This window comes from Ophidiomyces ophidiicola, assembly GCF_022830035.1.
Source record: "Ophidiomyces ophidiicola strain CBS 122913 chromosome Unknown scaffold_1, whole genome shotgun sequence".
NCBI lineage: Eukaryota > Fungi > Ascomycota > Eurotiomycetes > Onygenales > Onygenaceae > Ophidiomyces > Ophidiomyces ophidiicola.
In genome coordinates this window covers 1145275-1164829 of record NW_026054641.1, presented here as the reverse complement: position 1 = coordinate 1164829, position 19555 = coordinate 1145275, and the positions used below count along the sequence as shown (strand labels likewise).

General features: G+C 52.1%; 6 protein-coding genes across 6 annotated transcripts; 4 read left to right on the top strand and 2 right to left on the bottom strand.

Moving 5' to 3' along the window:
* Window positions 1-4716: 4716 nt before the first annotated feature.
* On the top strand, window positions 4717-6583 carry LOZ57_000404 (uncharacterized protein; the record flags this gene model as incomplete). Its single annotated transcript, XM_049249508.1, has 3 exons — window positions 4717-4982; window positions 5043-5230; window positions 5289-6583. The coding sequence occupies 3 exons, from the start codon at window positions 4717-4719 to the stop codon at window positions 6581-6583; spliced, it is 1749 nt and encodes a 582-aa protein (XP_049111702.1).
* A 1303-nt stretch (window positions 6584-7886) lies between these two features.
* Window positions 7887-8678, bottom strand: LOZ57_000403 (uncharacterized protein; the record flags this gene model as incomplete). Its single annotated transcript, XM_049249507.1, has 1 exon — window positions 7887-8678. One exon carries the CDS (start codon window positions 8676-8678, stop codon window positions 7887-7889), a length of 792 nt encoding a protein of 263 aa, XP_049111701.1.
* A 297-nt stretch (window positions 8679-8975) lies between these two features.
* SMD3 (small nuclear ribonucleoprotein Sm D3) lies at window positions 8976-9593 on the top strand (the record flags this gene model as incomplete). Its single annotated transcript, XM_049249506.1, has 4 exons — window positions 8976-9032; window positions 9117-9177; window positions 9256-9385; window positions 9491-9593. 4 exons carry the CDS (start codon window positions 8976-8978, stop codon window positions 9591-9593), a joined length of 351 nt encoding a protein of 116 aa, XP_049111700.1.
* A 419-nt stretch (window positions 9594-10012) lies between these two features.
* Window positions 10013-11455, top strand: LOZ57_000401 (uncharacterized protein; the record flags this gene model as incomplete). Its single annotated transcript, XM_049249505.1, has 4 exons — window positions 10013-10274; window positions 10345-10992; window positions 11046-11324; window positions 11376-11455. 4 exons carry the CDS (start codon window positions 10013-10015, stop codon window positions 11453-11455), a joined length of 1269 nt encoding a protein of 422 aa, XP_049111699.1.
* A 1646-nt stretch (window positions 11456-13101) lies between these two features.
* On the bottom strand, window positions 13102-16215 carry LOZ57_000400 (uncharacterized protein; the record flags this gene model as incomplete). Its single annotated transcript, XM_049249504.1, has 9 exons — window positions 13102-14141; window positions 14199-14355; window positions 14416-14770; window positions 14826-14956; window positions 15013-15155; window positions 15213-15608; window positions 15662-15989; window positions 16048-16113; window positions 16165-16215. The coding sequence occupies 9 exons, from the start codon at window positions 16213-16215 to the stop codon at window positions 13102-13104; spliced, it is 2667 nt and encodes an 888-aa protein (XP_049111698.1).
* A 1110-nt stretch (window positions 16216-17325) lies between these two features.
* On the top strand, window positions 17326-19124 carry LOZ57_000399 (uncharacterized protein; the record flags this gene model as incomplete). The annotated part of the gene is made up of 2 exons (XM_049249503.1): window positions 17326-17935; window positions 17992-19124. 2 exons carry the CDS (start codon window positions 17326-17328, stop codon window positions 19122-19124), a joined length of 1743 nt encoding a protein of 580 aa, XP_049111697.1.
* Window positions 19125-19555: the final 431 nt, after the last annotated feature.

Sequence of the window (19555 nt, the reverse complement as noted above, 5' to 3'; positions counted from 1 at the left end):
CGTAACTAATCAACCCCCCTCTTCTAGTGGCGAGACACGCCGCATTGCTTGGAAAGAAATGGAATGATAGACGGCGCGACAGGATGAAGGAATGGTTTTGGAAAGTCGCATTGCAGCTGTTTTACATTTTGGGGCGTCCGTGTGTTGGATTACGATTATTGATACTCCCGTAGCCTTGGGCAAAGCCGAGGGTTACCTCTCTGCCCCTGGCGGAACACGGCGACGGATGTGGGGTACGTGTATAGTGTGTCTGCACGATGGCTCAGAGATGGAGACCTTTCTTTTTTTTTTTTTTTTCTTTCAGCTACTGGTAACTCACTAGTAGTCAATAACTGGGTGGACTGTATTTTATGACGCCGGCTCGCGAACGCTGGGGCTCAGCTGGTTCCTGCAGTCGAGATCCTTTCGCCAAAGGAATGGAGCCGATTAGGTAGCGCTGTGGGATGCGGAGCTGCATGGCGCGCGGGCTCGACCGGCGCGTGAAAGCGCCAGCAGAAAAGCAAAATGTAAGGAAGCGAAAAATCAAAAATAAGGAGAAAAAAGAAAAGGAGCAAAGCCGCGGTATGCGTTGCATCGTTGTGAGTAAGAAGCTTGGCTCAGTCATGCGCGCGCGGGCGCGCGGGCGCGAGGTGCATATACGGAGTGCCCGTCAAATATCTCTTGTCCCAAGACGAAAAGATCCCGGAGAATCGGGAACAGATGGAGTATGGGATGGAGGTGGGAGATCGACCGGCCTCTTGAGCTCGATGCTCGGGAAAGGACTCCATTATTATTATTTGTCTGTCTTGGCCGTTACTGTTCGGGGATGTTTTTACCGCCGCCGGCATGGCAGTTTATGTAAACTGTTTTCGTGTGCATCCCGAGCATTCATTATTACTAGATGTCAGAATAGTAAGCACCGTGTTATTGGCGGGGATACGCTTGGTTGGGCGATTCCCGTTTACCATGCATTCCTGTGATACCTCAAACGGGCTTCTAGAAAATGTTTCTCCAGCGGTGTCCTGACATCGGCTGTGCCACCAGGTTTCGGCTTCGGCCCCCCTTTTGCTTTTTTCTCAATGCCTCCTTTTTCTTCAGCCTTGTGGACCTGGCACCCCCTTTTCCTCCTGCAGAAGGTGCATAATAGAGCGCATCATCATTGTCGTCGGTGGTAAAGGGGCTGAAGCGAAAGGATAACAGCTGTAAAACGGTAACTCCTGTGAAACGGGGTCTGCCCAATGCTGCGGTTTCCAATGTAATAGCCTAATGGAGTTAGTTCCACCGCACACTATATGGCTACTAGTTGGTGATGGGATCCGCGGAGACGGCCCATGAGGCAAGACAAGAGATCTGAAGCGGTGGCTCGGCCTCCAAGAGTCCCCGATCCAACGAGTCCCCGAGTTAGTTACAAAAATTCTCAGATAGACAGTAATCCTTTGTGTTTCCTCTAGCTTTCGTCGTTTTCGCGTATTCCCTGCAGATACGAGCACAGAGCACGAGAAGAAACAGGTCTGGCAATCGCCTGATCAGTCATCGGCTCGTGTTCTGCGCGATGCACATTTCGCGTTGCAAGGGAACTCGCTCGCTCTTTGAGGGCAGTAGTAAGAATAATACAAGTGGTATGCCCGCACAAAAAGGATCATCCGGAGTCAGAAGCGTGGGGAGGCGACGGGCCCGCTTTCCAGGAATTATAGCCAGGGGAGACGCTATAACTCGGGTATGCAGGCTAGCGCTCTTAGCACAGCCGATAAGAAAGGGCTGGAATGTCCAGAGTGCCAATTCGTAATTTCAACGCGAACCAATCAGTGGAAGATCTGGGAGGGTTGGCTCTCTCTCCGGCAAGAGTCAGCAAGTGCATCGCTCGCGCAGAGCAGTATTTGCATGGCTGAGGAGGGCAGCGGCAACAAAGACATGGCCACCACGAGGTGACGTCCAGCGTTGACACATAATGGAAGTGTTATCGACAGGCTCCCTGACAATAATTCAATGCGATATATACGTACGTACGGTACGTATGCCAGCCGTCAGGTGTTTCCAAGGACACGTTCTCCGTGTCGGAAACGCCGTGATCGACGTTTCGGGGTCAAGCAGACGTGGAAGGGCGAGAGTTTCAAGAGCTTCGAAACTGGCTGACTCGACAGTCTTGGTATTTGGCTTTTGCCATCCTAGCTCAAGGTTCCGCGCTTACCCAGAGGCATAATGATGTGCAGAGGGGAGTTCCCGGGTTACAAGCGCTTTGGCAGTCCTAGTAGTGGGCGGGCCGGGCAGAGAGCAGGCCGACAGGGCCAGTCACAGCGCCCCAATGGTCACGCGTGAGCTTGCGGCCGGAGCTCTGAGTCGGCGGCAGATTAAATGTTTCTGATCCACGGGTACCCAGGCGGGGAAACGGTCGAAGACCACGTTCTGAAGGCAAAAAAAGCAGCGAGAGAGAAAAAGATTGCTGGAGCTGGTTTGCGGAAGGGGAAGGAATGTCTCAATATCCTGGTCCACGAGTCGTCAATTTCAGCGAACCCAGTATAGCTGGTTTTCTTGGTCGCCCTTGGGTTTCCTCCCCTGGGCCCTGAACCTGATGTCCGGATCCAAGGGGCCATGGGACGGCGAAAATGGGGCTCGTAGGCCTTCGCCCGTCCAGGCCCTTGCATTCGGGAAGCGACGCCAGGTTCCGACGAAGCACTGACCATGGATGGGCATGCTCAGCAGCGAGATGCGCCCTGGTCTCGATCGGCCTTGTGACCAGTCCGCGATGGGCACGTCGAATGCAACCGGCGTCGTCGGGGCGGGCAGGCAAGCTGGCTGCGCGCGCACCGACGCGGGCCCGGGCCGGACCACGGGCCAACACGCGCACGGCGGACCACGCCAGAGCAGGCAGGCAGGCAGGCAGGCAGGCAGGCCAGGCCAGGCCAGCACAGGACGTGGCGAGCGCTGGCTGGCTCTGCGTGCGGGCCTAGGGCTGATTGATATGAGCTTGGATTCCGTGTTCCCGCGCAGTGCTATTATATCCGACGACCCAGGGGACCAGGAAGCGAGTCAAAAGAGCATCTGGACGGGCAGCGGGCAGATCTGCGACTATTCTTAGCGACAATGTTTCCGGATCTATAAATACGGGCGAGAGGGGAGGGGGTGGGAGGCCGGGCACGCGAAGCCCGCGAGGAGCCGGGGTGGGTTTCAAACATCGCCATGTGGGACCAGCCAGACACGGCGCGGCGGCGGGCGTGCAGGGCGGGCGCCCCCGAGCAGGGCAGGGCAGGGCAGGCAGGACGGCGGCAGCGCGGTAGTCACACAGCGCGGTCAAGCGACGGCGGCGGCGGCGGCGAGGCGGGCAGGATTTATTTTTCACTGCACATGAAGCGGCGCGGGCGCTTGGCGGGGGGGCGCGAGTCTGTAACGGCGCGCGTCTCTGCTGCCGACGCTCGCCCCGTGACCCGCATGACGCCGCCCGCCTGGTCTTAGTCAGCGCCGGCGCGCTAGCCCCAATGCGGCGCGCGTTCCTGGATCGGGCGGGCGGCGCCGGCCAATCGCAGCCCACGGTCCGCCCGCCGCGCAGCCAATCGCCGCGGCCGCCGTTGCCAGCGCGGCGGCGCACTAGGCCGTGTTGGGGCTGGCGCGGGGGGCACGGCGCGCTCTGGTTGGCCGGCCAGGCTGCGACCGCGAGTGACTTAGTGTGTCTGGCATTCTGCGTGGCCGCGCGAGTACCGCCCGGTCGCCTCCCGTGCCGGGCCCATGCCCTCTGCCTGGTCTGTCCGGCGCGCCCTTCTTATCACCACCGCCCGCTCCTCCTCCTCGCTCCTCCTCCTCCTCCTCCTCCTCCTCCCTCCTTCTCCCCTCCCGCTGTCGCTTTGCCTTCACTTCTTCGCTTCTTTTCCTTTCCTTCGTGCCTTTTTTTGCCCTTCCTTTCTTTTGGCTGCCGCTGCTGCCGCTGCCTGGACTGCCCGTTCACTCCTTTACGGCGTCCACTCCACGCTCCTTCGTGCCGTCTCTCCCTTTGCTTTCATTATTCAACTTCCCTTCTTGGCCCTGCTTCGCCTCCCCCGGCCTTGCGCCCCAGCTCTTGCGCTCCCACGCTCTCTTCTGCCTTCTCTTCGTCTTCGTCTTCTTCGCCGTCTGCCCGTGCGCCCGCCGCGGCTGATACTCGTCCTCTCCCTCCCCCCCCCCGTCGCTGCCTTGGTCCAGCGACTCCCGACGTTTCTTCTTTTTTCTTCGGCCCGCCTTCGTTTCCACCCTGGTCCTGGGCCGCTTTGAAAAGTCACCCATCATTCATTCAGGAACATTTCACTGCGCCTCCAAAACGTCGCTAGGTTTTGCCCTGTGGTGGAGAGTGTCGCACCGCTGCCGGTGTCAATCTCTGCGCTGCTGTCCGCGCGCGCTGGCTGGACGCCTACATTCGTTTGACCCCCTCTTATTGGACGCCACCTCCGCTCCCCTTGCGCGGCAACAAACAAAAAGATCTCGCTCGAGCTTGATGCCTCGACTTTCGACGACTTGACGATTCATCGCTTCTTGTCCACTGGCTTGCGACGAATACTTTCTCTCGTTTTTTTTTTTTTTTTTTTGGCTGACTGGTTTGCTACCCCCGAACCCGCCGTCCCTTCGTTCGTTTTCCCCTCTCCTCTATCCATACATAGTATGTCCCGGACCATGAACTCTATCATCGTCCCCGTCCGTACGGAGCCGTCGAGCACGTCGGCTCCCCACGCTCCTTCGCGCCCGGCAACCTCGAGTCCTTCCATCTCCTCCGCGATGGTCAATGCGCCCGGCACGCCCGGCGCCAACGCCTCCGCTCAGCAGCAGCAGCAACAACAACGTGCATCGCGGCGTCCTCCACGAAAAAGCACGCTGACACAGCAACAGAAGAATCATAAGCGCCAACGCGCCACACAAGATCAGCTCGTGACGTTGGAGATGGAATTCAACAAGAACCCTACGCCAACTGCTGCTGTGCGAGAGAGAATAGCGGAGGAAATCAACATGACTGAACGTTCAGTTCAGATCTGGTTTCAAAATAGGTACCTTCATTCATAATCTTCCCGTCTGTCTGTGGTTCGCATGCTAACCCTCTGTCTTAGGCGTGCCAAAATTAAGATGATCGCAAAGCGAGGAATCGAAACCGGCGAAGATTGCGACTCTGTGCCTGAGTCCATGCGTCAATACCTCGCCTTGCACTGGGACCCATCCAAGTCCCGTAACATCTTTAATCGAGGCTATGGCCCTGGAGACCCCATGCTGAACTCCCCTGCCACGTCCGGCAAAATCGGTACGCCGCTGTCTTTTCATTTACCTTTACAAGTGATTTATGCTTACCGAACCTACAGTTATTTCCCACTTTTCCTGTCGTTCCCTGAGAATTGGAACATGGAGACGTGTTGGCCAAAATACGATGGACCTGGTCATCTTTTACTCTCCTGAAAAGTCTTGTATGACTTACTATATCAATAACGACTCGGCTGGATATAAAATCGAGTACCCCTTCTCTTCCATCAAGAATATTGCTTTAGAACCAGCGGAAGCCGGTCCCGCTACTGATGGTGTGCCCCCAAAATTCGGTGGGATCGTTATCGAATTGAACCGCCCTCCGCATTTCTACATGGACTCGTCCAACTCTGGAGGATTCTACCAGTGTGGAGACTTCACTGAAGACCAGCAAGCCTCAAAGGCTTTTGTTCACCATCTTGGAGGCGGCCATCCTAAGGTCCTTAGTGTACAACTTGCGAAGTTGGTATCTTTGGAATCTTTCCAGAACCGTCACGTCCATTTTGGTTTCAATGGCTTTTCTTCGGCTCCAGTATCTCCGCACATCATTCATCGACCGGCTTCACAGCCAAACCAGCTCGCACGCACGCAATCAGTGGTCTATCCTGAAGGGCATTTCGGTATGAGCCTTCATCCACCGCGTGGTCATAAGCGCCAACGCAGCCGGTCCGTTCCTGTTCCGGTCGATTTCTCTGCTATGCAAAGTCCGATGCCATCCTTCCACGTTCAACACCCCTCTACTCAATTCCAGTCCAATCCAAACATATTCGCACCCGTACCTCAAACCCATATTCCCGTAAATGGGGTCGCAAGTTCACTCCAGGTTGACACCTCTGCGGCATACAGTATGGATTTCCACAATTACCCGATGTCCGCTACCACTGCCTCTCCATCGGAATTCAGCCCATCCTTGTTCGCCACCACGGCGCCACCAGATCAATCGCATGCAGCTCACATGGGCCCACAGTATACTCTCCCATTCCTATCGCCATCGTCCATGGACCATAGCAATGTTATGGCGCACTCGACAGGTCCCCTGTCCCATGTTAATCCTGCCGAACCTTCTATTGCTGATCAGTCCCCACAACTTACAACTCAACGTAGCTCACCGGCGGACATCTTTCCGATGTCAGGCGACGCCGTCTCATCTTTATCCGATGACGGTCTTGTTTTAAGTGAATTGTACTCCAAACAAAACTTGAACATGTCGATGCCCTCGCCTCCCATGGACGACAGTGCTTTCGCTCTGACGATACAGGGTCTCCAGGACCAAGGCACGCCTGACAATGGAGTTGACTTCCATGGAATGCTTGCTTTCGAGACCGTGGACCCGTCGTCGCTTGCTACTGAATCCTGAAAATTCGCTCCTTTATGACCACTGAAGCCCAACGGCGGTCGCTCAGACCTTATTTAATATATAATATACCGCCTCTTGACATGGATTTGGAACATCTACGGCTGCTCATTACGAAAATCCTAGGTTCGTTTCTCGGATACTACCGCTGAAATCGCGATACCGGTGATATGTGCTTGTGATGGCTTCATATATTCTGTTTTTACGGGGCCGGCTAATGGCCTAAAACTCCAAAAACAATTTATCAACTACGGTCTCCTTGATGACCCTTTCCGCTACTCGATTTCGCCTTTACCTTCAACTACGGCTGGCCAGTAGACCTTGGTACTCTCTTCTCCCTCAGATTCCGCTCAATTTTTTTCTTTTTTTCTTTTCTCTTTTGAATTTTTTATTCTTTTTCTGGTTTTGCCCCCATCCTCGGTTTCCTTTTTGGTTTGAAGCGACTTTTACCCGTTATTTCCCTTCTAGTTTTCTTCCCTTTCTTAGATTGGCTTATATTTTCGTCATGATCTATTCATTATCTATTCATCATACCTTTCGAATTTATATGAGTGTGCAAAGGAACCTTGGATGGGTCAGGGGGGTTTGAGGATTTTGATTTCATTTATATTTTCAACCTTTTTTTTTTCATTATATTTTTCTTTTTTATTTCCACCATTTGGATACATCTGCTTTCTTCGCTTCTTTGCATGCCTAAAAAGCGCATGCGGTGACTAATTTGCTGCATCCCCGATCCTTCATACCCCCGCACCTTGAGTCTTGTGCCATCCGTTTGTTTTTGGCAACTCTCCACCTCAAAAGCTTTGGCGTGCAAGTCGACCATCCTAGAGATCTTGTCGCTTTCTTGCACGCAACAGGGCCATGGCTACCTTGAATCATGGCCCATATTAAAGCAGGAGGGAGGGATAGTAACAAGTTGGATTTTTCATGGCAGGCGAATTTTTCCATTTTTTGAAAAACAAAGAGTTTGTTCGTCTTTTCTACGTTTCTGATTGACGACTGGGGATGAAACCGTTTCATAGCTTGTGTCTTACCAATCTTGATTTTGTGTTTTATTTTTTTGATTTTTGCGAGTTGCCATTTTTTCCTTTCCTTTTTCTTTTCACCTTTTTCCCTCAGAAGCGGAATCGATCTTGTGTATCTTATAGCGGAGCTATGTATACTTATCAATGAATATCTTATTTCACACCAGTGCTCCACTTACCTTGTAGGTTCTCAGATCATCTGTGACTCCATCCACTCCGATTGGTACGCCTCTCCCGTCCAATTCTGGGCTCAGAGGAAAACAGGCCAGCACTGCGCATCATCAATCCGTATCCTCCCACCCTTTCGGCATCGAAGGCTTGACCCCCCTCCTCCTTAGATATCTCTCCAGCCTCGTCTCCATTTTCGCCCATATCCCGCGGTAATCCACGCCCTGCCTCCCTAGATCTACACCCTCCGCGCCCTCCGTCACCCCATCCTTCACCCAAACGCTCCAAGCACCCATCAGCCCCGCCATCAGCACATCGGTCCCCAACCGATCCCCCACCACCGCAATCTCCGCCGGCGACTCCACCACCCCACGCTCCACCAAATACCTCAAGATCGCCCGGTGCGAAAACGGCTTCTTGATAGGCGTCCGGTGGTGGTGGTTGCTGCCGCCGCCGCTCTCATGCGGCGGCGAGCGGAACACGGGGATGCGCAGGTCAGCAAGCGCGGCTTCGAGCGCATCGGCCTCTGCGGCGTACCGCGCGTTGGCGGGATTGCTGCCGGCGGTGTTGGAGACGATCAGGATGCCGTGAGGATTGCGCGTGAGGTTGAAGGGCGAGGCCGGGTCGGTGCGGAGTGAGCGCAGCTTCGCGAGGTACGAGGGCGGGACGGCGAGCCGGTTGGGCGGCGTGAAGGTGTTGTCTTTGTCGAGCACCAGGGCGCGGATCGTGGGCGGTTTGAAGGCGGTGCGCGCGGTGGAGGATGGCGGCGCGAGGTGTGCGCCGAGGTCGGCGGGGAGCTGGAGCAGAGTCGGGACGGTGAGGTTCGGGAGCAGGAGGGACGGGCGGCGGAGGAGGGTTGAGACGGTGAGGTTGAAGGCGGGGATGTTGCTGTTGAGCGGGCGCATGGTTGAAGAGGGTGTGAGTAGGGGTTTTCGAGGTGGTCAGGTCGTGTAGAGCAGCATTCTGGAATTCTCGTAGCTGGTGGCGCGCTGTGGTGTTGCGGGTGAAGCACTCGAGCTGCTCTCGTGCTGTGCGGGCGAGGTTGAGCATCGTGATGTGGCCCGTGCGCGCCCTCCAACTCTCCCAAATCTCCGCTCTCTCGCATTCCGGCTTATCACCCATCTATCAGCTGCCCGTCTGCTTTATCTTCTGATCGATTATCATTTGTTTTGAATAACTAGTTGCACTTCTGCCATCCAGCAATGGGCAAGCTGACCAGCACTATCGGCATCCCCATCAAGCTCCTCAACGAGGCACAGGTCAGTTCCAGGTCGAGCGCGCCCGCGCACGATTCTACGGATCCAGTGCAGAACGCATGCTAACGCAGATAATCGCGCTATCAGGGCCATGTCGTTACTCTCGAAATCACATCCGGCCAGGTCTACCGAGGAAAGCTCTTAGAAGGTGCCCATCCTACGTCCTTTTTTTCGCATCCGTGAACAAGACTAATTCGCTCTTTTTTTTTTTTTTTGCCCCCTCTAGCCGAAGATAACATGAATGTGCAGCTTAAGGACATCACAGTTACAGCGCGTGACGGCCGTGTCTCGCATCTCGATCAGGTTTATATCCGTGGAAGCCATGTTAGATTCTTTATTGTACCGGACATGTTGCGGTATGCTGAGCTGTTTCCTTTCTACTCCAAGAGGCTATATCGGCTCAAACCTCTGTGTTATTACCGTGATATCTGCAATACTAATGCATACCGATGAAATTTTAGAAATGCGCCAATGTTCCGATCAAGAGGCCAGCGTGGAAGAGGTGTTGGGCTCGCCAGAGGCAGAGCCACCGTGAACAGAGCTCGTGGGCAACGACGTGGTTAGACGTATTTTAGAGAAATGAATGCCTGAGCCACACATAAACCGCTTATAAACGGGTTCCTTTCGATGAATGTGCGCAATATGTTCTTCGATGAATACCCGGCCATATTAACATTGTTTTTTCTGGGGTCCGTCTAAGAAAGAATACCCAAAAATATTCTTGCGGGCGGATTCTTAAGATATCTCAACTTCATCGGACCCAGGGATTAAAGCGTGGGGCTACTTTCCAGAGTGGTATTGTCTTTGATGCGAGAGTCTGCAAGGCGCTGATTGTGGGAATATGGCATATTGATTTGTGAAAAAATGGATAAATCTCATTTCCGGCCATAGTTAAAACGGCTACGTACTTTAATGCAGACCCTATGATATTAATTCAGGCGTAGTCTAGCTTCGGTTGATATTCGTCCCCATCAGTATAAACCATGCCGCCACTCTCCGCTCCCTCTCCGCCCCGCCACTACAAAAACACATCGCAATCACATAGTAGAATGCCTTCAGGAACTAACCAAGAAGAAGGGCAACTGCAGAAAGGCGGGCGAATATCAAATCCGCAACGTCTCTTAATAGTGACGCCCAACATACACTCGCATTCTACCATCCCGTCCTTTCTACACAACTTGACTGGTGTACAGGTTTCCCCACAGAGACCGCAGAATGAGCCCTCAACGGAAGACGACAATCAATGTATGTGCTCATGTTCCGACCATTTTTGCCCTCCGAATGATTAATGGCCCGTGCTAACCGCTCAATGTAGCTCATGGCGCAACGTTCGCCGGTTATACCACCCACTCGCCCTTACAACTAAACACAAAGTACTACTCTGCAGATATACCAATATGGGTGGATGAAATCCCTATTCCTACAGAAACCCCGTCGTCTACCACCCCATCATCCCAATCGCAACAAGAACATGATACTCCGTCCACCTGGTCCCTCACGTTCCTCGCCCCAGCCGCTGCAGAGGTCCGCTCCGCCATTGGTGCAGTCATAATTCTCCTCCAAAAACCCGCCACTGTGAGCCCTGCTATCCCAAGCAGTGAGGCGAGTGAAGAAAGGGATCGGGTGCGTGGCGAAGTAGCCGCGCTGAAAGACATTGTGAAAGCCGTAGCTGATGTGAGGAGGAAGATTGGAGAGGAGAGGGGAGAGGGCAGCTTCGGTGAAGTACCGGGGATGGTAGTGCTCGTTGGCAGTGATGAAGAAAAACTAAGCAAGAAATCATCGGAAACTATTGAAAATGATGAGATTATAGGGCCTGAAATGGTTGAGTATGGTGTGAGGTGGTGGGATGAAGAGCTAGCGGATATGGGGATATACGAATTTGAGGTTCTAAACTGGGATCCAGCTATTGCTAGTAGCAGGAAGGAGGATGAGGAGGAGGTGAAGAAGAGGAATGAGTTTGGTGGTATGCTCTTCTTTGCTTGGAGTTGATTCTAAGCCTTACTGATCTTTTGATAGAGCTAGAGGGGATGCCCAGGATACGGGAGGTGCTGGAAGCCAATGAATGGGCAATGGCTTCTAGCCATGAAGATGCTACTGATCTATCTTCAAGCATGTTGGAAGATATAGAGGAAGGAGGGCTGGGGTTTGAGGTTGGTGAGTTGGAGCGAGAGATGTTGGGATTACGCATGGCCATCGAAAGAGGCGGAGACGATGGTGCGGAAGATGATTTTGAAGAGGATGATCTCCAAGTAGAGCAGCTGGAAGCGTTGATGCAGAGGGTACAAGCCATACGCGGTGAGTTTGCCTTTCTAGCCTTAATGGGTGGGTCTGATCCGACTTGACCAGATATGGGAGCAGAGCTACCTGAATCCGAGAGAAAAAAGTTTGCTGCAAAAGCAATCAGGGATATCATGGAGGACCTGTGAATTATTAAAATTGCTAATCTTGCAATCATCGCCGACAAAACGCCACGCAATGCCAGCGTCGATTGATTCTAAGACGACAATCTATCCACATTTTTTGCGAAACCAGAAAGAAATACACGCAATATCTTACATATAAGCCATGTAGGATAACGGATGGCTAGAAAGAGGAAACGCAGTCAAGTCCATCCTTTCATTTATTCTTCTTTTTTGCGGCTGCCTTCAAGACCTTTCGTCTTTGGGCCATCATGTGCGTGTACAAGATATACGATCCTGAATTTATATCAGCAAAGCTGTTTTTGGTGCTATAAGAGAATCATTGAAAGGATAATCCTCACCTGGTACATATACTAGCAAAATCGCCTTGAACGCCCAGGGCAGCAATGGGTGTTTGTGCGCCGCTGGCCCCAGGGCAAGATACATCAAAATACACTCACTGGAGATACCAATCGGGTACAGCACAAAAAAAGTATTATACCTTAACCCCAATGTCAGCAAAACCCTCGCCATGCAAGGTCTCCAAAGAGGATAGAAAACCTACCTTAACCAACTAACCCATCCCGGCACCCCTCTCCCCCAAATCTGGCCCACAAAGAACCCATATCGAATACACTCCGTCACACCCCACGCGCAGACGCAGCCTACAAAAGCCCAATCGCCCAGCCCGGCCGGCTTCTTCTCCATCCCACCCAACATCTCGTTTCCAAACAGCCACATCACACCCCACACCACGACGATGCGACTCGCCACCTGCATGCCCGTCGTCACCACCGGCGCCCTCACAATGCCCGCGAGCGAATGCAGGATCTCAAGCAGCGCCAACGTCTGCGTGTTTCGTAGGAATGGGAAGAGCGCATCGTAGACGGCGGGGACGTGGCCGGCGGGGGCCAGGAGGATTAGGAGCAAGAGGAGGCGGAGGGTGATGATGCTCCAGAGACTGAAAGAGAGGGCATTGTAGGCAAGAAGGTATGTTCGGGTAGAGTTCGAGGTTGGCGGTTTGGCGGGCGCAGAGGAAGATGCTGGCTTCGAGGCCATGTTTGTCAACTCTGGGTGCTCCTCTTTGTGCTAGAAGAGCGATAGGGGGATGAACCCTCTTATTTGTTTAATTCAATAATATCTAAATAGGAATTGAATATGTCGACGCGTCCTGGTGTTGGTTGACCCTGACCCTAAGCTACTACGAAGCTTACTTTGAAGAGCTCGGCTAGAAAGCACGTGATAGCTAGGAAATGCCCGATAGAAACCCCGTTGATGCCATCACCAAGCCGTCATTGCGAGTATTTATTTTGAGAAAGATAGGGTGCAATCAAACTTTAGAAATGAAGAGCGGAGCATGGTACATAATGATAGAGTGTGGGATTAACTACATTAACTAAACTGTTATTACATAAAGTAATTCTTCGCAACCCGAAAAAAGTCGACAGACTGCAACGACAGTAGAAATACACTACCGCTTTCCTCTTAGTTAAGTGGCGTCCTGCTGTTGCCACTGCATATATTATATTTCGAGCACAAACAAACAAAGGCAAGCCACCATAAGAATACATTTCCCAACTATTGATTGGTATCATAAAAGAAACATGTGACAAATGAAACGTCGCAAGAGAGGGTATATCAGTTTAACGTCGAGTTCTTGTTGAACAAAAATTCTACAGGACTGGAGCTTTGGTACCAGGAATGGTCTGGAGTCCGTTTGAAAAAGTGGTTCCAGCGGTTCCTGCAGCGCCGGTGGCCGCTGCGGCGCCTTGCGCCCCGGCCGAGTAAGCGCCGCGAGCAGCATCATCAATCACTGTAGCACCAGTTGTAACACCAACAGGGGCAGCCTGTCCAGGATACGATACTGGTCCTGGTGGGTAGGTGGTCGGGGGCTGGCTGGCGAAGCCAATAGGCTCTCCTTGAGTAATAGGCATGGGAGCAGCGCGTGGTTCACCATATTGAGCAGGGGCAACGCGTTGGGCAGTAGCACGATCCGCTGTCTCCTGCTCACGGGGCTTGACGACAATTTGATGGGGTTTTCGGGTAATAGGGGCCAATTTCGGTAGATTGCTTGTCTGAGAGGCCTTGCCGATTCCGAAAACAGGAGATTCCCAGCGATCACCCTTGGCAGCCAACTCTTTGTATTCCGTGGCCTTGGAAGAAATGCCTCCTGGGAGTTTGACCGCCTGGAATATGGAATCATGTTGGGTAACGGCCATGTTGACCTTCGTGTCTCGCTTTGACTTGGCCTGGGCTTGTTTTTCAGCTACCTCTTTCTTCTCTGCCATCTTCTTTTTGCCTGCCTCAATGTAATGCGAGTACATGCTGCTCTTATCTTCAGGGTCAGCACGAGCCGCTTCCCTCGTGCGGTTAGCTTCCTTGTGAATATCGTAGGCAAATGCGTCCGCCTTCGTAAACGAGTCGCGGATCTGCTTCTCCAACGCCTTTTGAATCGCTGGGCGAACCAACGAAAACAGTAGGGGCCTGAAGATACTAAACAACAACTTGTGCTTCGACTGCTTGAGTCGGATGTCAAGGTTCTTGATAGCGACCTGGACTTTATCGGCCTTAAAGAAATGTTGTTTGTCATTGGGTTGACATGTCGATCCGATGATCTTACAGCTAAATCCTTCGCCACCGAGATAAATGTCCATCACACCTGTGTCAGAAATCTTGGGAAATCCCTGCTTCTTTTTGATATAGTAGCTAACATCTGCTCGCGAGTCAGCAGGCGCAAATAATCCCAAGTGAAAGAAAAAAAAAAGCATACCCCTCAAATCAGCTTGAATTCCAGTGGCAGAGATCAGCATCTTATTGTCGTGCTTATTAGTAAACTTCTTGCGTCCCCAGCGCCAGTAATTGTCACTGCCAAACTCGACAATATTCGGCATTAGGTTGTCGCTCTCGATGGCAAGGTTTTCAACAATCTGGGGCGTATGGTTAGGCCAGCGCTCCCATAAGATCAAATATTCAGCATGCTAACTTACCACATCAATCATTGGGTCAGACACTTCGATGCGAGGAATTGGAATGTAGTGGAGGTTTTCAAAGAAACCCGGCACCACAACAGTTGCAAAATCATTCAAGAGATTCTTCTTAAAAACAACTTTTCCTTCTCTGTCGGTACCCAGATCGGTGAACAACTTTTGCATAGAGGTGGAAAACTGCTTGTTGAGGGGGTCTTGGTCGAATTGTTCACCCATGAATTTTACCTCGCCGACAAGGCGATTGCTGTCGTCACGATAGCGGTCCCGGAAAAGGTATTGCCCTTCATCATACAATCTTCTCCATTCCTCATTGGATGCTTCCTGCAACACAAAGCCTTGCTCTTGCAGACAACGGCTAGGTATGTGGTTAACTGTGTGATCAAACAATCTCGCGGCTTTTTTACACATACCGAATGAAGAAATTGACAGCCTGGAACCATTCTCGTAGTCGTGGATCCTTTTCAGCATTTCGATAAAACTTGTTGATAGAATCAAACAAGTCATCGAGGGACGTGCTGTTGGCAAAACGCTCAATTAGAACCTATGATCTGATTAGCTACATGTATTTCCAATGCCGTCAGCAGGTCCACAACGTACCTTCAAGTTAGCCTCTAATCTCTTGAGATCGGACGACTCGTTCCTAGCGCCCTTCAAGTTGCCTAATCCTTGTTTGGATAGATCCTTGGTGTGACCAGTGTAGGTCTCAGCGAGACTGAGAAGCGTTTCAATAGCTTGTTGATCTGTAAATTGAAATTGTTAGAGACGTATTGCAAATGGACTATACAATAAGAACGTACAGTCCGAATGGCCCTGAATCTCCACAATCATTTTCTTCATGCGCCAAACGGTCTGTTCTCGGCGTTCTTGCGGCATTTTCGTGGCGAGGAATTCCTTAGTCTTTTCAGTCATTTCACGGCGGCGCTTGTTGGCTTCTTCTTTTACTTCTGCTGTCATGTCACCGTTGGCGGCACCGTTTTGAGGTTCGACACCTCCGCTCTCCTTGTCTTTTTGAGTTCTTTGCTTCCAACGGGCTTTCAGGCCGTCTTTGGACATATCAGGTCTTTCATGCCACACATTTTCTGCTGCAGGCTGGTCAATCTGGGAAAGCTGATCCGCAGGTGGTCTGATGAAATTGGCAGCCTTCTGTGCAGAGTCGCTGGCCATATCACGGATCAGCAGGGTAGCGTCGTTCACTGTGCGAGCTTGTTAGGTCATATTTAGTTCATTAGGCACGGCTAATGCTTACAGAGTTTCCTGAATTCGCCATTAGTAACCAAGAGTGTTCCTAGTGTCTTTAAACCTTCAGTGACCTGCTGGCCATGTTGTTTGGCACCCTCTTTGTCGAACGGCTTCTCTGGAGTCGCGATTTCGGGGCGTTTGAAGCGTTCGGCATCCCAGATAAACTCCTGCAGGAGATTGCCTTCGTTCTTGACCAGAGCAAGATTTCGCGTATGCGTGATAACATCGCGAATATCACGTACGATGACACGGCCCTCTTCCGAAAGCTTGTCTGACGGCGTCGCAAGGGCTTTGGATTCCAAAGCACTATTCAAGGCAATGTCGATTTGTTTGTTCTATGGGCACTGTAAGTTAATTGGGACCACAACTGGGACGGAGCATTGAGCGCCATACCGATGGCACTTTTCCATTTTTAAACGCCGAGTATATGCCGTATAACTGCAATTTTTTATTGATATCCTAGTAGGATGGTCAGCGAGATGCGGGTAGGTGGCAATTGAGCGAGCTCACTTTCTCCCTGAACTCGGCGTTCATGGGTCTGTTGACGTTTGACTTGGTCATTGCGAATCAATTGCGCCCAATAACAAGAAAAAGACAACGGATAAGTTCAAAATATAGCGTAGATACAAGGTAACGATAGGTGTCACAATATTCGCCGTCCTAGCATTAGGTGTGGTTAGGGTGAGGGTGAGTGAGGGAGGTTGCGGGTATCAGGGCCAATGGGCGCAGAACTGGGAAGAACAACAAGAGGAGGGAAGCACGACCCGGCTTAAGAAGCACCGGCCGGGGCTGACGTCATGGAGCTGCCGCGATTTGCCAGCAAAATTAAGGCAGAAGGGAGAGGGAGCCAGCGCCTGGCAGCAGGGCAGCAGGGTTGCGCTGGCCCATGGGTGGGTTTTGACCAAGTATTTGCAAAACAGCTTCGTGTCCCACTCTAGCCGCCTTGGTTGTTACGTTGCCTGGCGACCGGCAGGGCTCAGATGAAACTAGCAGTTCGCCACGGGCGCACTATCATGTGCTAGCTGGCTAGCATGCGCCGGTGATGCGGCGCGCGCAACGCATGGCGGGCACACAGAGCTCTGCGGTGGCTACGTCATGCACCCGCCCACTGGGCAATGGAGCTGCAGGACGCGCACCGCCACGGCCGAATATTGGCTTTGGGCTTGGCCGGCGACACGCATCCCCAAGGTTGGCTCGCCAGCCAGGTTCTGGACCAGCGGCGCCACTGACGACCGGGGGTGCCGAAGCCATCGCGCGCCTTGGGAGTGAGCTGTCACGGCAACGGGGATGGTGGCCAGCAGGGCCAGCAGCGCTGTGGCTTTTGCACAGGGCGCGGCCATTGCGACCTATGCGCCTATAAATATGGGCTGTCGCGATATCCCGGCGCTCGCTTCGCTGGCGATGTCGATGCGGCTCGATCCTGCAATCCTCACATGCACCCCACGCTAGGCCCGATATGGCAGCTTCCCATGTGCTGTCACGTGCCCGCACCTCGGCGACGCGCCGCGACGAGGCAAACCAAACAAACATACGGCCGTTGATTGCCTGAGCCTGAATTGAGCTTTGTCGAAGGAGCGGCTGGAGCTCCGTTGCCACACCGCTGCTCAACAGACAGCCTTGAGGCTGGCATTAACATTGGCTTCGATGCATGCAAGCTAGGGTTCTCCGAGAATGTCCCGCATCGCAGCGAGACCCAGGGTGAAGAGGCAAACTCGTCTGGACTTGACCCCAATCCCATCCTCCTCGCCTCGTTTCGACCATAGCTCTGATAGCGCTGCTACTGACCACTTTGCTGCTGTTCGATGTGCGCCCGCTGGTAGCTCTCCATTTTCGCGGAGACCTCTCGCCAAACGCGATGTTCCGCCAGGCAGCCCTGCGCCGTTGCAAAAAGCGGACAAGTCATCGTCATCTGATGACGACGAAGACGCTATCTGTACTCCGGGCCGTAGAACCCAAATTGTGCCGCGTGTTTTGATTCACGAACCGTTGGCAATGAAAGCAAAGGCCGAAAATGAAGATGGCGATGAGAGTGTGGACGAAGACGACGACGAGGACGACATTCGGGGCCTTGGCTCTACTCGCCGCCGAACTGGCAAAAGACTCCTCGTTGAACTACGTGACAATAACGAGAGTCAGAGTTCCAGCTCCGAAGCCATTATCTCATCTCCTGCAAAGCGTAGGAGGCGAAACAGAGTTGCAAGTGTCCAGGTGCGCGCCCAAGGTGAATCTGAGCAGACCTTGCGCGACCTAGAGGAAGATCTAGAAGACTTACGCGACTCCGGTAGGTAGCATGTCTCATCACACAGCACAATTCTACTAACCGTATTATACTTCTAGCTGTGACTAAGGAAAGAACAAGAGGTAGCGTGGTTCACTCAGCTGCGACATTGAAACGCAAAGAACAATTGGAAGCGCTACGTCTTCGTCGAGCAGGCGAGAAACCGCCTACCACTAGACCTACTAACGAATCGCAGAATTCCTTAGAACATGGCGGCGACAGCCTAAGCAATGAAGAAAATGAAGACCAAGCGTCAGACTGCGCAACATATACTTCGGACGAGGATTTACCTGGCGATAGCGACGAAGAGCCTCCGCCCCCAGAAGATTTAGATAAATATGAAGATGACTTTGTTTTACAAGATGAGGACGCCGAGATCGGTGTGCCATCCGAGGTCGTGGATTTGCCCTTCGAATTCTCCCGCCACCGATATAAGCGGCTAAAAGACCACTTCCGAGACGTGGTGGAATGGATGGTGCATAACAAACTAAATCCGGCGTTTCCACGCGACGATGAAGTGTATAAGGTGGCTTTCAGCAAAGTTCAGGATGAGGTTTTGGGAGTGGCTGGATCCCAGCTAGTCTCATCAGTTTGGGTTGGCGGTTTCAAACACGCGCTTGAAGCGCGACCCGGGATTGAGGTTCTGCCGTTCTCAGATCCGTCTATGGACTACTGCGATGCCTGTAATCGGTCTAAACACCCTGCCTCGTACGATATTCGCTTTACCGGACGCCCGTATTCACTTAAGACACTCGAACCACTATTCGATGAAGATGACACAAGTACCAGCAATGATGGCAACGATAGTGATAATAGCCAACCAGAAAACAAGAATAATATCGACCGAGACGGCCGCACTATTCCTGATGAATCCACTCATTTCTTCCTAGGCAGTTTCTGCAAATCCAAAGCCACCATGGCTCACACCCTGATCCACTGGCGATTCCATCTGAATGAATGGGTTATTGACTATCTCGAGCGGAAAGAGCTATTCTCCGATGAGAGTGTTTTGGAACGAGAGCATTGGAGTGTCAAGAAGCGAACCAAGTATGCGAACCAGGTGGTGGACTCGATGCGTCAAACGGGGGAGACTGATCGGTTGTGGAAGGATTTTAACTTGAATGCAAAAACTGCAAGGGAGCATGGCCCAGTATGTTTCCTTCGCGGCCATTATACTCGCGCGGGCTACTGACAAATGTTCTTTAGGGCGCTGGAAGATGGTGAGAGTTTCATGGAGATGGAGAACGATTCGTTATCCGTTTTAATCAAGTGGTGTTGTCCATTCTTCTTTCTCTTCTTCATCATAATGGCATATTTTTAGCATTTACTCTCTAGGATATCTATTTATTCCTTCGCGGTATTTGGTATGGGGGAGGCAGGCGTTTCAGGAATTACCAAACTTCCGAGACTGATATGCATTCCACCAGATTTCCATTCAGATATACACATACCGTATTTCCATGTCAATATAATATGAGAAATGAGACGCCAATTGGTAAACTACAAGGGTTCAAGAGGGATTGGAGAAAAAAAGAGGGAACATTAGAGTAACGTGAGGTGTATCGGAGATGCCGCAAAATCCAATGCGCCCTAGTAAATGCCCACACAGCCTGATAAAACTAT